General features: G+C 28.2%; 2 protein-coding genes across 2 annotated transcripts; both read right to left on the reverse strand.

Moving 5' to 3' along the window:
* Nucleotides 1-8,567: 8,567 nt before the first annotated feature.
* Nucleotides 8,568-11,824, reverse strand: LOC113381154. Its single transcript, XM_026620133.1, has 7 exons — nt 11,555-11,824; nt 11,154-11,341; nt 11,085-11,097; nt 10,811-11,013; nt 10,219-10,348; nt 10,012-10,155; nt 8,568-8,955 (listed from the first exon to the last, which is right to left on the reverse strand). Exons 1-7 carry the CDS (start codon nt 11,604-11,606, stop codon nt 8,672-8,674), a joined length of 1,014 nt encoding a protein of 337 aa, XP_026475918.1. The 5' UTR covers nt 11,607-11,824; the 3' UTR covers nt 8,568-8,671.
* Nucleotides 11,825-13,231: 1,407 nt separating this feature from the next.
* Nucleotides 13,232-14,516, reverse strand: LOC113374378 (octopamine receptor beta-2R-like). The gene has a single exon (XM_026614470.1). The coding sequence runs from the start codon at nt 14,505-14,507 to the stop codon at nt 13,284-13,286; it is 1,224 nt and encodes a 407-aa protein (XP_026470255.1). The 5' UTR covers nt 14,508-14,516; the 3' UTR covers nt 13,232-13,283.
* Between the last annotated feature and the right edge of the window lie 4,129 nt (nt 14,517-18,645).

The raw sequence follows: 18,645 nt of genomic DNA on the forward strand, positions 1-18,645 counted from the left end.
TTTGATAAGACATCACGATATTCGCACGCGTAGAATTTAAAAACAAACAAATTTGGGGAACCCGTATGAGTGTATGTTTAATCATTTATCTATTTGCTGCTGAGTTTATTCAATTAATTAGAATGTGTGAAAACATGTTTTCAAAGCGGCTTCTTTGAATTCCACTCAGATGAATCCTACAATTTAATACTTTATACAATCGGATATGAGAATTATAAACACACAAATCAGTCAGATAATTTGCGAATTGGATTAGTGAAAGACATACTTAAATTCTACTTGAGAAAAGAATGTACATAAGAAAATAAATTGGATATGTAAACAGAATTATACAAATCCCGTTATTTGCACAATAGCAAACAGAGATCGAAAATAACAAAATACAAATCGATGCATGTAATGCCAGTCAATTTATTTATATGTAATATTCACACGTGTCGATTAAAACGCGAAGGACATTAATAAAATATATAATATTTCTAGCTAAATTCTATTATCCGCTTCCGATTTTCTTATCACAAATTTGCTAGTAGATAGATACAAACTAGTTTAATAGTGGTTCACTGCGATTCTCAAACATTCTGCACCCACTGATTTTCTCAAGTGGATAACAACTTTTTTATAAATTTATAGAATTGAATAAAATACCGAATTGAATAAAAACTAGTGGTGCATGGCATCGTGCCTCAAGTAAGGTGACCATATTTTTTAAGTCAAAAGTTGGACGGTAATTTTTAGTTATGGTAATCCGGGTCGACGGGTGGAGTGTATGCAATAAAACTTAATATTTTTAAATAACTAATACTATTCAAAAATGCAATAAATATCAATTTTTAAATATTTTTTTTAATTCGGATTTAATTTAATTTTACTGACTTTTTGGAGAACATTATAATTCAATTATATATTATATTAAGTCTCATGTTATACTTTTCGATTTTAACTTTTTATGAAATTCTGTCATCGTTCTTTATAATTATTTTGAAAAAAAAGTAAGAGGCTATTTTAACCCGCCTTCGAAATTTTGTATTCAGCCATTTTTTCCATTCATGTACTGTCTCATATGAGCATATATTTTCAGATATTTGATGAGTAGTTGTAATTAACTTTCCGCAGGGTAGTTATAGTAATGGGCCCAAAATCGAAAATAATTTTTTTCCCATATCTTCACGTATCAGAGGTTTCTGAACATTTTGGCATACCTCAGAAAAAATGGACGTGGTGTGTTTTGTATGTCCGCATTTTATCGTCCACGTTTTCGGGCGCATGGACCAACCGATTTGAATGGTTCAAAAAACATCTTCAAAAAATGGTTCAAACTATCGAAAGGGAGATGTGCTGATTAGTTTTGACAAAGGCAGGTCCAGCCGTGACAGATACGGAGCAAAGAATGCCAAAAATAGAAATCAGGTTTGATGAGAACGGAGTATCTGATTTGAATGATCTAAAAACACTCAATTTGTAATGATTGGGAGAAGAGGTGATTAGTTTTTGGCAAAGCAGGTCCGGCCATTTCGAAGATACAGAGCAACATGTGCAAAAAATGGCAGTTTCTGAGAGAACTAAGCGCCAATTTAAGCTTATGCTTTTCGAAAACCCGGGACAGTCCCAGCCAAACCGGGACATATAACACCTTAGCCTTTTAAGGCAAATTGTTGGAACTTCCAGTACGACAATTGTTTTGCCCATTTTGCTGAATATTATGAACTTTTTTCAAAGCAATCGCGCTGCGCAGTTATTTTGGAAATCTAATGGTTATTCATTGGTACGGAACCCACAGATTTGTAAACAACACTTGTACTCATTATTAAAATCTCTATAAAATAACTGATAATTTGATATGCATATGTCTAATGATCATTCTAGACCGCCAAATGGATTATTTTTATTGGATCTCCGAAATCGCAGGACCCGTCTGCCCAAAAAATTAAGGATATATAAAAATTTTCATTTTCGAGTTTTTTGCGATCACTATAACTTATCCTACGAGAAGTTGAAAATATATTGATTTAATAAAATAATTGCCATTAATATATATTCTGTTAATCTACAATTTGGTCTAAATCGAACTTTTGAATAGAGTTTGCGCCATTTTCTCAGTTCATCAGAAGTCTATAACCGATAAATACTCAAACAATAAGCATTTTCTTGTGCTATTTAAAATGCCAATTAGCTTCAATAATTAGCATTTCAATGACAACTATTAAAGGAGTGCCGTATTCGATCAACAATTTGATTTAAGTGCCTCATTGTAGAAATGTGTGTCATTTCAAATGTTGAAGTTAAGAGAAGCATTGTCTGATACTTTCTTTGAAGAGAGTGAGAGTAGTGCCTAAGCAGAATTTCAAATTTATTGCATATTCATAATTTCAAATTTGTACATAAGAAAAAAAATTCTTGAGTCAGTTTACATCTTCAGCCAAATTGTTTACAACAGTTTTAATATGATAATGTTCAATTGATTGAGTAATGAAAATAACTGCAAAAATTTGTAAGGGTGTGCTAAATTTCTTACTAATTACTATTGGCATTGCATTGCCAAAACCAGAATTTACAATTTTCAATATTTCTATTGAGATTATTCAATAAAAACTTTAAATAATTTTACTAAAAAGTTCAGTTTATCAAATACTATTCAAGTAACAGTAGAACCAATTTTCTCAAAATTTACACTATAATTGATTAGGAGCATTCAGAGGGTATAAATAAAATATACCAACAAGCTCAAAAATTAAAATTATAATTATTGTACTAATAGGCATTAAATTTTATTCTCGGTTGCTCATAAAAGTAATCTCGAATACAAACAACTATACCAAATCATACCAAATCCAAGTTGTGCAAAATAATATGCCTAATTTGAATTCATTTAATTCACTTAACACAAGTTTTACAGATGATATGGATAGTATAATTTAAAACTAAAATGACTAAAAAATTAACTTCATTAATATTGATTAGAAAACTGTTGCAATACAAGAAAGCAAATACCAAAGTTAAAGAATGTATTATTAAGTTTTATGTGAAAATCTAAACCACAGCAATTTTCAGCCTTGCAATAAAATAAAAATATTTAAAGTAAATTCCTTATAACCTTATAATATTTTCAGTTGAAATGATAATATTTCTACAAAAGTCCAAGTATAAATTGTTTTAATTCTAAGAACCAACAGTGTGTCATGCACACTCTAAGAAGATTCTTTACATAACAATTCACCCAGTCACACCCGAGCGTTCCAAATACAATTTAATAACAAAATATTAATTGTAAATAAATGATTAATCGAAAAATCACTTACAGAATCCCCGAACATCTCGTACAAACAAACGAACCAATTGTCATATTCACATATGTAGGTCCCCTCTGATTGCAGTCGAAACATTGTCGATTCCCTTGCGATGTAACTAATTCACGTAAAGTCTTTAGGTTTTTATCCTCTTGCTTTTTCCGATTCGAAGCCATGGTTTATAAAACAAAATTAATTATAGCTTTGTTAGACACTTGTTATTACTAGAACTTTCATTTGATTGTGTGGTTATTTTATTATTTGGACTGTCATGTCCTCATGTCAACTTCCATAGAGTTGGCCAAACGGGCTGTGTTTTAGTATGAAGTTGGATGGAAATCATGCAATAAGCGGCGCGAGATACAAATTAAAAATACGTACAGAACATTTTGAATTTTGATACGTCATTGTTTTAGAATCATATACTTATGATACAATAACTATATAAACTTACTATAAAATGATGAAATACATATTTACCGTTTTAAATATGCTGTACCCGACACACACATTTAAAAAAAAATCACCATTTTTACCAGTTTTTGTTAAATATTCCTAATAACTGAAAATATATACAATAATTATCTAATTAATATCCTTTTATTTCATATATACAAATCAATTATCTAAATTGGTTCCATTCATTGTCTACTTAATAATAAATTACTCTGTTTTATTGTACCCTAGTTTATAATCATCTCATCGCATTATTATTTCTAATTATCTAAAATATTTACGAGTGCAGTTTGGAAGCTCAATATTATATGTACTGATAATTGTTTTATTCTTGGTCTCTTAAAAGAATCTATTGATTGCACTACCTACACCTTGTTCTTCTGCTGATCAATACAACTCTGTTGTTTCTTCTATTGCTGGAAAAGAAAATATTTGGTTAATTCATATTATAATATACATATATAAAAAAAATTGAATAAAAATGAAACAAATGCTACAAATAGGACACGAGTATGAAAATATAACTGAAGAAACATAAAATGAATTAAATATGACAGTCTTTAGATCATATATTTGCATTACATAGCTTTGATATAATAATAAATACAGTTAACAATGTCCATTATGTTGATTATATTGCACATCACTATAATTCATGCATATTACTGTGTATTTTCAATTATTTATTGACAACGACAATACACTGGGATGGGGTGGCAATTACTATAAGATTATTCGAGGCTCTGCAAACTGATTTTATTCAAAATAAAAATATGTTTAGTCCAGTTTTATATTAGTACATAAAACGATTATGAGCCAATTTCTTTAAAAATGCCTAGGTCCCTATACTCCAACATTATAAAGATATCTTTATCTCAGTTCGCAAAACCTGGATTTTAGCTTAATATTTTAATTATTAACTATTGAATTGTGTAAAAATGACATCAATATAATTTTAATATTGAACACTTATTATGTTAAATATTAATGTTTTAACAGCAATATAAAAAATCACAGTGTATGCTGATTTTATCCATTATTATTTTTTTTATAATTTGTTATCAAAATCGCTATACATCTTGATACCATTTGGATATCTATAATAATTAATAATATATAACTAAAAGATAAAATTAAATATTTATGTTGTTGAGATTAATATCAATTCAATGTAAAAATTACTAAAATGGTATCAAAATGTTGGAATTGTAATTATATTGATTTCACGAAACCATTTGATTATTTTCATTGAAAAATCGTTCTTTACATCATATGAATTTGTAAAATTTGAACACAATTATCAGCATATTTTTTTAAATAATAAATTTATTGGTAACATACATTTGTGATATACCATATATAAAATTGAAATTGGTAGTAGTCACATATAATATTAAATGTGACAGTGTTTGTTATTTTAAAAATAAATTAAATATGTTAATTATATAATTAACAATAAAACGTTTACATAAAAATAATATTTTAATTGATTATGCTCGTATATATTTACTTCAAAGTAATTACGAATTAATATCACTTTTGACATCGATAACTTTCATCTTGTAATTAAGATTATATTAATATAATATATTAATTTTACAATGAGCAATGGCTTCATTCATTTTAAATCATGGCTTCTAAGTTAATTTCTATAGCAAAAAAGCAACTGATAATTTAGTCTTTCTTCTGCAGCAATTTATAATTAACAACTATTTTGCTTTTCACAACGCTAATAAGTATATATCATAGATTAAAGCCTTTTAGCCTACCTAAAGGCTCGAGTTATCTAACATAATATTAATTATAAATAAATAACAACCGTAGCTAAATCATTTATCTAATTTCATCAAGTCTGTCACTATTTTAAATTGATCTAATTGTAAGCAAATTAAGGCGTACATATATTTTGCTTGAATCACATTTCAGCAGCCTGCAAAACTTTAAATTAATATAATTGTTATCAATAATTAGCAATATAAAAATTTATATTATATTTTCTTGATTTAGCTTTTATGTTACTAATCGTATGACTTTATGACTATTTTATAGAACAAATCAATATTAAATGCTTTTGTTACTTTTGTGTCTACGATATGAATTGCATTTTAGACTTCTTGTTGAATGTTAATATGGAAATATATATTTCTTGATTTTGTAAAACCACTTGAATGTAATTTTTCTATTTCATCAGTACATCTAGAACATTGTAAACATTTCTACCACAGTTATCTATGAAGCCTATATTGTTTGAATATTTGTTTCATTTTAAGCACTTGAATAACAACACAGTTTTTGTATTAATAATGCTTCTACTACAAAATTTCGTAAAAAAATTAAATTCGTGGACAAACCATCATTGAGAAGACATTATTCATGATAATATGCAAAATTTCATCATGATAATGCATTCTAAACTATGAAAATATCCACGATACTATTTTCTCTGTATATTGCAAAAATACTAACAAAGAGTTGACCATATCCTTTTACAACCTTTGGCTAATTCTAACATGTCCTCTGTACTTATTTGTGATTTTTTTTTAGCTTAATTAAATTAATTATGCATAGGCACTGTTTGTCATATGTTCAGAATAACTTATATATGACCTAAAACGCTATTTCATTAAAAAAGCTAGTGCATCAAATGTTGTTCGATAATAACAGTGACTTTGTAAACATAGTTTATATATATATATATATATATATATATATATATACATTTAAACTTCTTAACAAATCTAATCTATGCGTAGAAACTCATGTACATAATTCCTAAGTGCTTCGTCTAGTGATGTTTGCATTTGCATTTGTATTCATTATAAACAAATTTAATTTTTGCTTTATAAATTATCTTTACATTACACACCAATAATTGTTTATCCATTTGCTTAATTATAATCTTAACAATTTCTGATGTTACAATGATTTATATGAGATGATTCGTGAAAACTGTGATTGTACATTGAATTTTTGAGTAATTTAGTAAAGACTTAAGATAAATATTTAAAAAATATGAAATTATTTGTGTTTGTCGAATTTGTACATCTAATTTATCATTATGTAAGATGTGTGTCATATAAAAGAATTGTGTAATAAAATAAATTAAGAAGTTATTTTAAAACTATATAAAATAAATAAACTTAGATAAAAATAAGATAGAAAATATTAGCACAAATAATAAACGGGTATCAATTTTAAATCAGTATTTTGAACCCTGTACATGTAATCTTATTTTTCTTAAATAATATCATTCAGTCGATTTCTTATAAATAAATTGGAATAATAGAATATATTCTTGATAGTACGGAACCCTAAAAATGTCAATAATATTTATATTGCCGATTAATTACTAACACGGTTATGATTAATATGCGACATTTATAATTGTTTCACATATTAGGGGCTTAAATCAATTTTTTTATATTTATACCATTTTATTACAGATACATGCTTATAATTTTCTAAAATGACTTAATCTTGATATGGTTTTATAAAATTTGAGTATAATGTATTATTTAGTATTTTAGTATTATATTTATTCAATTAAAAGTTCTCGAAGACATTTTAAAGTTTTATGAATGAGTTTTAGGTGATATGGAAGCTTATGAAAATTACTTGGAGAGGTAAGTGTTTTAGTGGGTCCTTTGATTTTAAAGCGATATGGGTCCTAAATGTGATCTAAAAGAATTAATTGCGCAATTGTTTAGATGAATATTAATGTGAGATTATTGAATTGTTTTCTATTCAATTGTACAATTTTCTTTGTGAGTTTGTGATAAGTTTTTTTTAGAGTTTGTGATAGCTTTATATACTGATAAACAATAATTTACGTCTAACAGAATTAAATATAACGAACTAAAAATGTGTTATAAAGAGAATATGATTTGGATGATGAACTAATGAAGATGATATGAATGATTGATTATATTTTTAAAAGGCTGATCCTGCAATTGCATTGCATTTCCTTACAAATTTATGTCAGTCTGATCGAATATTATGATTCTGGATCAATTGCACACGACATCAGCCTCAAAAACATCCAGATTCTTATCACACTCCATCAAAGGAACTTAAATAATATTGTCAACATTACATCTAACATCAAAATGATGATTTCTACTTTTATGTATCTAATAAATCAGTACTTTATTACTAATTCAATTATTACTATTCAATAATACTAATAACGTTTCTTTTTTTCACAATAGCTTGCTCGATGGAAGAATTTTGATAAAATGTTCAAGTTGAAAAATTTGGTTTGCATTTTGTCAGCAAGGCTGGTTTGTTTGCATTTACTATTGTCAATAGTTTTAATATTTACAGGATGAAAAAATATTTTGAGATCTTTGCCAAATTAATTCATTTTAATTTAAAATGTGTTTTTTCTTAAAATTGTATTATTTTAAAGTAAATTAAAAATTTAAGTAAAAACAACCTTAACTAACATTGTATACTTCATTTTACTGCAAGTTTCAAAATAATATTTTATAAATATAAATTGACAACGATGCACCCCAGAAAATTTTAGATAATTTATTGCTTAAAACCATTGTTATAAACTATCACTTTCTTTTTATTTCAATGCAATCAAAATATTTGCAGAATAAAACTTAAATAACTCTTGTGCATTTACTAATTTCAATTAAATTTCTGATAAATTTAATAAAATATTGTCAAAGCTTGATTTTTCACTTCAAATAAATCGAAAAATATCGATGAAATAAGAAGTGGTAAACAAGCAAGCACTGTAAAGTTTCTTACACCACAAACATAACATATCATTAAAAATTACTGCAGTGCTAATTTAATTTATTTAGTGCTCTACTATGCTTACTTTATCTCCATCTTCCACTTCAAGCATTGACAATATACTTTCTTTTCGGAGGTGCACAACACATATCATACAACACAAAAATAATAAACAAAAATCAAACTTTCCTTGCCCGATTACTGCCTCCACTAAAGACCATGCACGGATAAAAGTCCTCATCATCAGAATTGACAGGCATATATCCGTTACTGATTTGAGAGTTCCTCTTCTTTCTGATGCTTCCGAAAGGTCTTCCATTTGAAAGTATTTCTTCATTAATGGAGTTATTGATAGAGTATCGAATATCATTGGCATTTGCTTCAGAACGCATTTCGCAGTATCCAGGATTTAAGATAATGTTTGGTACTAACTCCATTGTTTCTTGGAGACACATATCATCTTCTGAAAATTGAAGATTGATTTTTAGAAAAATGTGAACTGTTTCTAAATTGACAGTGGCTAAGCTATAATTGAAGTATATACATATACAAAAAGGATATAGATAATTACATTAGAGATTCCTAGAAAAAAATACATTCAGATAGTTTACCAAGCAGAAAGTATCTATTTAGATGAAGAAGTGTGTTGCCATTTATATTGTAAATCGAGACAGAGAAAATTATAAAAATATAATAAAACCTAAATTTCAATAAAAAAATATATATTTAAAAGCTTTAGGAAAGTAACATGCTACTGAAAGCAAAGAGGTAATACAAATCAATAAATTTGATATATTATTTTATTCATTAATGCAACGAAAAACAATTCAAGCGTTGTAACCAATAGTCAAAAATCTTGTTACTGTTACTTACAAAATTTCTTGTAGTATTCAAAATTTTTTTGGCACTACACACATATCATTTATTATTTATCACATCGATACATAGGAAAATACACAATGATATTTGGGGACCATTGATAACAACAATCATGAGCACTACACTAACATTTGATCACACACAATAACTTGTGTGAAAGTATTAATAAATATTTTTGAATATCTGAAAATAATCACACAAAATACTGATGATAATTTAGTCATAATTAGAAATAAGATGGAACACTTTATAAGAAAGCAGCACACCAATAACAATCAAACCTCGGATTTTTTTTTGTTTTCGCTATTTGGATAAAAAATTTATTATGAAGCATTAAGCATAATATTAACAAAAATATAACATTAAATTAACTACACATTGAATGTCTACTACATCAAAAACTAATAACAATGTAAATGAAATAAACAAATATGATGAGATATTTGTAATTATACATGAAACACCTGGATCAAAATTATTTTCATGTAGCCAACAATTATGAATAAATAAATCAAAATCAATTTATTCAATGGAGTAATGAAATATCTATTTAATATATATATTGGCGCACACCATTATATGTTTAGTAACGTTCACAAACCAATAACATTTATATGCAAAAAAACATCTTAAAACTTACCATTAGGCGCTCGACATTCTTTATATAGTAACAAACATGTCCCAAATGTCAGAACAGTCAGAGTGCCCATAACCACAGCAACCGCAGCCACCCAAACCCTAGTATCGAATTGATCTGCCCCTGTTAACAAATGTCTTGCCAGTTCTATAAGAAAGATAAATAATTAGCTTTAAATGTAATTATTTATAAAATAAATGTTTTACTGACCTGCCTCACCATCAAAATACAAAGTTGCTCCTAAAACTTCAACTTTTTCACCAGGCCCTAAAGCATTTGTTGCCCATACTCTGAAGGCATAAGTTGTATTTGGTATCAGATGATAAATGTCGATTTGTCTCTGTGAAAATAAAAATTCAATTAGAAAGAACAAGGACATGTAGCAGTATTTAAAAAATTATTCATATTGATAGATAAACTTACTGTACCCATACAGGTTGTGTTCAGCACTTTAAAACTTGTTATTTAGGCTATATATAATCATGGCAAACATAACAATTGTTTAAATTAACTAAAATAAAAAATCAAAATTGTTTCAACACATTTATTATAATAATTTAAAGTACATGAAGCAAAAACAATATAAAAATGAATATATAATAAATAAATAATAATTCAAAAACATAAATAAATATAGACATATAATAGAAGGGCTGAAATAAAATTAATTATAAGATTAAAAACACAAGAAAATAATCTTCAGTGCTTATAAAATAAATAATAAAAATACCTAGAGATAATGGCTAAAAAAAATCAATGAGAAATAATACCAAAACTATAAAGATTATTACACTGTACTTACCGTATTAGGACTCATATGTGCAGGACTTATAATCTTCCATGTTTCATTTTCAGGAGCACCACTACCATTTGGAAAACTATGCAGTTTATATTCAGCTGTAAAATCAATTATCGGATAACCCCCTGAACCATTAACATTCCATAAAACCAGCCCCAAAACTGTAGACATATGTGTTGTTACATTTACTAAAGGTGGTGGAGGAGCTAATAACAAAATCATGTATATGAATAATAAGATTACAAGTTTATCAATATTTTTTATATTATCTACTTACTTCTTACTATAATCTTAATAGATTCTTTTTTATTTCATTCCCATCCCGATTGCAAGTATAAATTCCTGCATCAGAAGGCTGAACGTCCCAAATGCCTAAACTACCATTATCTTGAACATTTGAGTGATCTGGAGGTTCACGACCGTCTCTAATCCAAGAGACTACACCTTGTTCACCAGGACATGGCAGTGTTAAATTGTTACCAATATCTACTGCTACTACACCAGGCTTGATTGTTGTAACCGCTGCACTAAAAACTACAATCATAGAATTTATTAAAATATACTCACACAGAACAATAATAATAAATAAGTGAATTTTCAGTCTTTATAATAACAGTTTATGCTAATCGTTTACTTGATTATTAAAACATAAAAATTCAAATTCACTACAAAATCACACCTGAAAACATATAAAACAAATCGATTTTTATGACATGTCATTATCTATATTTATACATGTACGTTTACCTGAAGAAATGAAAAAGCTTATAATATTTGCTAGCACCATAAAAGTCCACATTTTGAAACTGTTATTATGCCAAATAAATTATTTTCAAATAAAAAATACGACTTTACATAATATAAACACTATTTCTATTGGAAGCCAGCAACAGTTTAGTATTAAGCAAGCTTGAATTACATATCACTACGAATGTTGTGCAAGCGCGAAATTTGCAATTTACATTCAATACGTGACTAAAGGCTTAAAAAGATAAGATATATTATAGTTTTAAACACTATCACAGCCTTATTTAAGTATTAAGTAATGTTTTAGTTGGGATTTAAAGAATCTTAAGGAGGATGTCGATTTTGACAGATGACGAACCCGTACACCAGAAAGGCCGACATCAGCGCTCTGGTGAGAGTTGACAAAAGCTAATAAAAAGGTCTGCGAAGTTCAAAATTACAATTTGATAAAGCATAATAAACTACTACTTTATAAATCACCTTTAAACAATTAATAGTTATAGATTCTAATAGTAAAAATGCATGCTTAAAAAAATTTTCGACGTTGTTGATATACAAATAATCAAGATTTCAGCTTAATGTTTTCACATATGTCGATAAAAGGAACATTTTATGCAGACATTTGTATTAAATAAGACATGGATCATAAATAAAGAATAAATGAAAAATTATAAATAACATAATATAATTATATTAAAATTATGCATTATATCTTTTTTTCTCGCAAAAATATGGTTTCTGCATTCACAAAAGTCAGCAAAAGTGGTTCTACAGAAAAAATGTTTTGAAAGTACCTACCTTAATTCCTAAAATTTAAATAAAATAATAGAAAACTTTTCCAAAACGATGACAAATTTTTAATAATCAATATTTACATCTCAAATCACACAGACTAAAAAAGTGCTATTTTATTTTTTTTAAATACAAATCAATTTTTATAAAACATTTATACATTTAATAGCAGTGAATATATAAATTAAATAGTAAATAATGAGTTTATATTACAAATAAATAAATTAAAATACCTATAATGAATTGAACAATATACAATTTACAATTGATATAAAAATGAAATCAATGCTATTTATAGACAGCTTTATCAATAATTATATAGATTTTTGACTAGATTTTAGGCCGTGTTTTACCAAGCAAACCTCATATGATACGTATAGGAAATATTCACAATATGTTTATAAATATTTTCATACGTAAACGTTGCGTTTTTAATGTTTATCTGATAATATTTATAATAAAGAAATAAAAAATCAAATGTTTAAAACAATTTTTAGTTATTAATTTTGTTTCTTAAATCTATCTAAATTTATGCTAAAGTTTATAATATCCATCGGCAAATCGCTGCTTAAATATAACTATATTATTTATATATTTATTTATGTACAAAAAACAAAATATTTACACATTTTTTTAAAACTTTGATAATATCACTCATTTAACTAAAGCCTAAAATTGTTGCAACGCCATGGAAAAAACGGGACACAGGACACTCGTAAAAATTAGTTTATTCGTATCAACAAATAGATGTATTAAAACTATATGTACAAATTAGAACTTTAGTCAACAGAACACAAGGAAGTCCTTATCAAATCACAAACTGTCAATTGGATTGGCTAAACTTGTAGTCTATTCGCAAGTTCTCTTACACCAGCGTCTCCCGCCGACACTAAAAGCTGGTGGTCACCTTATCCGGATAAGGCGACACCAGTTCCACTCATAACGACGAACCGAACTCCGAACTCCTCCGGCGATCGACGTGCTTCAGATAAGTCTCCGAATAGACACTTTTTTTTCTGTCCTCATATGGTCGCAGAGAAGATCTCCTAGTGTCCAAATCATCCAGGTCCACGGGCTGGTTCTTACACAAGCTGCAAAACGCGCACTGCAAGGTGTTCCTAAAGGCTTCTCGAAACTCGCGGTTGAAGTAAGCGTAGATCAAAGGATTCAAAGTGGAGTTGAAGTAACCGATCCAGAATACTATAGCGACTACCACATCCGGGCAATCGCAGTGTTCTCCACACAAGGACGTGCTAAGGTACCAGGAGAAGAATGGAAGCCAACACAATACGAAAGTACCCATGATTATGCTTAAGGTACGTGCAGCTTTATGCTCGCGTTTCATCTTGATTATGTTCTTGTCCTTGGTTGGCGTATTTAAAGGCTCATCGGGAATCTCGTGCAACGTCAAAGTCTTTGATGAGCCACCCGATGACGACAGGACATCGCCGTTATGACCACAATCCCTACTTGGCCGATGCATCAACATGGCTTTACCTTGCCTAGTATGCAACGCTTTTTCTTGTTTATCAGCTTCGCGGAAAATTTGCAAATATGTGAACACCATTATGGTGCAAGGTATCCAGAAAGAAATAGAACTCGATATTACTGCGTACCATTTGTTAACTACAAATACGCATTCATTTGGATGTTCGGCGCGGTATTTCTGGTTCTCCTCGGTCGTGTACCATCCTAGAAAAATTGGCACAAAGGACAAGAGAGCTGGTGCTATCCAGGTGTTCAAAATCATTACCGCCACAACTTTTTTGGTCATGCTTATGGGATATTTCAAAGGCTTGACAATAGCGTAGTATCTATCCACAGATATACAGCACAAATGCAGAATTGAAGCAGTCGAGAAGTAGACATCCAAAGAGTTCCAAACATCACACATAAAATAACCGAATAGCCATCGTCCCGTCAACTGGACACTGAAGTTGAAGGTCATCGCCATCATGGCGACCATGATATCGGCCAGGGCAAGAGACACCACAAAATAATTTGTGATTATCCTTAACTTTCGATGTCTCATCACCGAAACAATCACCAGTAAATTACCGAAAATAGCTGCAATTATAATGAACACCATGATTGATGATTTGGCGATCAGTGCGATCGTGTCGGACCATTCCTGATCATTGGGATTTGTCATATTATCCATATTTGGCAATAATTGATTGTTTTGGATTGTCCGTAAAGAATCTGTGTCACCCAATAACGCCATTGGCGATGACAAACTCCAAACTTGTAAATTTTTAAAAATCCTGCACGTCGATTATAGTTTTCTTCTTGGTCTTCTTAAAAAAGGCGAGAACAACTTCGTTGACAAACATGTTTATGGACGCTTTTGGACATTAGTAAACTGAAAATAAAAAAGAAATAATGCAACTTTAGATAGGGAATAAAAGTAGATAAAGTACTATTCTAATATAATTGAGTATATACACGTGCACTATATATATATATATATATATATATATATATATATATATATATATATATATATATATATATATATATATATGATTTAGTAGTTATTGTTGATGTTAAGGTATATGAGTTAGTTCTTATACGGCGATAAACAAGAATATGATCAATGAAAAAAAACAAAGAAAAAAATTTCACTGATCACGGTTTTGTTTGTGTTTATGTTTGGCCATATCGCGAACAATTTTTAATAATCCGAAAATTTGAAAAAACAACCGTACAAAGTTTAATTGTAAATATGAAATGTTCCATAACAAATATAATATTATTATCAAAATGAATAATCACTTTGTTTTCTAAATCAAGCTGGTTGTCTTATTCTGAAAATGTTCAACTTGGTTGACTGATTCTGATTTCAAATTCCATGGTTTCAATTATACAAATATTAATGTAACATTTTGACAGTGAATCCGTGATCTCTAATTGCCCCCTTGGACCCGACTCAATCAACCTGTCAGTCAAATAGGGCTTAAAATAATTCCCGAACACACGATCCCCATAATATATATGCACATAATATATATATATATATATATATATATATATATTTATAAGTATATATATATATTATATCAGTTTCGTAATAAAATTTTTCTATAGTCGCAAAATTCTACCTACAGATCATAAGTGTCTACAAAAATTTTAATAAAATATTTGGTTCACAGTTAGAGCAATCTTCTAGATGCAGTTACAATATATTATGATAATACTAAAAAGTTTATTTATAAATAATCTTAAAATAAGCAAAAAGCTTCAGGGTTTCTAATGAAATAGTTTATTGTTGCCAGAGAAAATGTGATTTAAATTTAACATAATAATTTATCATTTCACCTTCTATTAGTTTTCGATCCATTCTTATCAGAAATATTTATACTCTCGTCAAATCTCTCGGTGTAATTTGTAATTAAATTTTGAGTGCTCCAGCAATCTCTCCATTAATAAAATATCATGGAATAATCGGATTTGAAATTAATACGGAACGAACGTTGGAGCGATGGAGCTTTCGATCGATTAATTTATTCTGAAACGAAAAAGCGATCAAGATATACACAGAAAACTCTAATAAACCTCACACGGCTATAAATACACTAAGTATATTTAAATATTTATTTAAAATCAATGAATATTTCACACAAATTAATAAAAGGCAATATATGTACATTTTTTAATATAACCTTTGAAACTTCTGAAACGTTCAAAATATGCAAAATAGTCTGCAATTATATTTAAGATTATATACTATAACCCTACATCAATACTTTATATACTTGAAAACTATAAGGTAAATTTATTCGTAACTTATAGATGAGTTTATTTATTATATCTCTTGTAGCTTCTGAATCAACCTAGAACACTTTATAATTGCATTTAAAATGAATATTTGTCCTAAATTTGTCGGCATTTATTCAGAAATAAATATTATTTTTTTTCATACAAATCTATATAATTAACAAAATTTTATATTTCTGTTAAATAATAATTTATAGTACTATTTTTCACTTACGTCATTTAAAATGATGTAAATTTACAAACTGCGTCATCAGAAGCAATATTTTTTTATGAATCGATTCATAAAATTTTACGATCGAAAATATTGTTAAAAGTTATAAAACGATACGAATTTAATTTATTGTCCATTGTTTTTAAATAATAATAAAAAATAGTGTTTTTATCCTTTGTTAACAAAGTTAAGAAAACGGATGTAATAATTTAAATAAATTAATTAGAACGGAAACATATTTTATTGGCAAGTTTTACAGTTTATATAAATATACACGTGTTTATAAACAAATAAACATTTCAAAAATATATTTATATATATAACATTTTTTATATTGAAATGATTCATCAATTTCAGTACTTAAAAGATATTCAAAGAATTAATTTGGCAAATGCAATGTAAATGGTTTTAAAAATTTTTATATTTCGAGGCGAAAGACGGTGCGGTGGAGACGCCTTGTAGAAAAAGCTCGAAAACTTATAAGCTCTGAGCAATTTTATACTATATTGTATAAAAATAAATTAAATCACATAAAATTATATTCAAAGATTTATGAAATTATAAAAAGGAAAAAAATATGTTTATTTTTTTTTAATAAATTCGGGGTAGTATCTAAAGGCATGAGTTTTTCACTCATGTACCGCACACTTTATGCCAAATTGTTACAATTAGCTTTTATACTAGAAATTTATTATATTAGAAATTTCATTAAAATAATTTTTATAGTAAAACTACTTTTGCAGGGTTAGCTAGTATATACATATGCATGTATATATATTGTTGGCGCCACCAGCCCTGAAATGAAAAATTCTTCGAGTGAGTGGAACGCGAAAACGTCAAGGCGATAATAATATGAATTCCAAACTTCCTTTCTTACAATGATATATAACACATGACACACACACACACACTTATATATATATATATATATTTATATATTACAATTTTAACTCGGATTAATAATCCATGCCTGTTGTCCTCGCGACACTTAAAGGAATGGTTTTATCACCGTCGTGTTTTATCGGCGGCCCCCTAAGCCTCTACTAACTACTACTACTCAACGACAAAGGCTCCTGTGGATTGAATTTATTATTTATTAAATGTTCCGCATTGTCGTATCCTTCTTTATGGCTGGAGGAAATTAGAAAGAATCGTGTCGGGCGAAAAGTTGGCCAGGGGGCACCCGGATGGAAGAGACACAAAAAGGAGTACATAAACATACACACATATAAATATACATATAAATATATATACATATAAATATATATATATATATATATATATATATATATATAATGAAAATATTATAGACTATTTAATTTTGTAAAAATTTCTCTAACACCTTATCAATATCATAATAGTTACAGTACTCAACGCACCTCAATAAATTGTTGTACTACAAACAGTACAGCGGGCTCATAATACAGAATGTAGAATATAGTTTAATATTTATAAACTAAATATAGTTATTTATAAGTGATCTCTAATAGTTTTGTTTCTGTTTATACCTATGTTTATTCTATCTGTTTACATTTCCCCGAACCGTCGCAATTTACATAGGACAATGTTTCGAAAATTTGAGATTGCGAAAATTTAATTACAACGCAGAACAAACAGACGAGAGGATTTATAAACAAAATTTGCATTCTACATTCTACATTTTGGAGTAATTTTTGCCTGAAATATACAACATTTACGTAGGGTAGGGCGGGGCACAAAGGTCCAATTTGACTTTAAGCAATTATATTGTGTTGACCAAACCAATAATATCACAACAAATAACACGTATCAAATATACGACTAGCTGACTATGTTCAGTAAAAATCTCAACTAATTCATTATTGTAAAAATGTTTTTTTTTGCTGTTTTTCAAAATTTTGTAACCTGACCATTGGGTAAACAGGTCAAATTTAAAATAAAAGAATAATGTATACTTAAAAAATATATTAAGATCTCGTAAACTAAGCAACAGTGCTCACAACCAAAACAAATACCGAAAGAAAATACTTTTGTTTTGAACTTTCAAAACACTGGCGTTTCTATCCCGATAGCAATGTCGTAAGAAGCGATGACTGATTATACATCTTTTTCCCTCTACTTTCAAATATTGTTGTTGAAAAATTCTTAATCTTATTGGTTTTTGATATATCGATAGTGGATTATTTTACCCGCGGACCTTTAATCCCTGCTTTACCCTATATACATAGACATATGCTCTGAAGCAATTCGGTATACTTCAAAATCGCATTTAAAAACGTACACTTGATCTGATAATGCATCATTATCGGAAAGCACAATGCATTCTTCCAAA

This window comes from Ctenocephalides felis, unplaced genomic scaffold (genome assembly GCF_003426905.1).
Source record: "Ctenocephalides felis isolate EL2017-DRISC unplaced genomic scaffold, ASM342690v1 CF-g0.4_SCAFFOLD_00845, whole genome shotgun sequence".
Classification (NCBI taxonomy): Eukaryota; Metazoa; Arthropoda; class Insecta; order Siphonaptera; family Pulicidae; genus Ctenocephalides; species Ctenocephalides felis.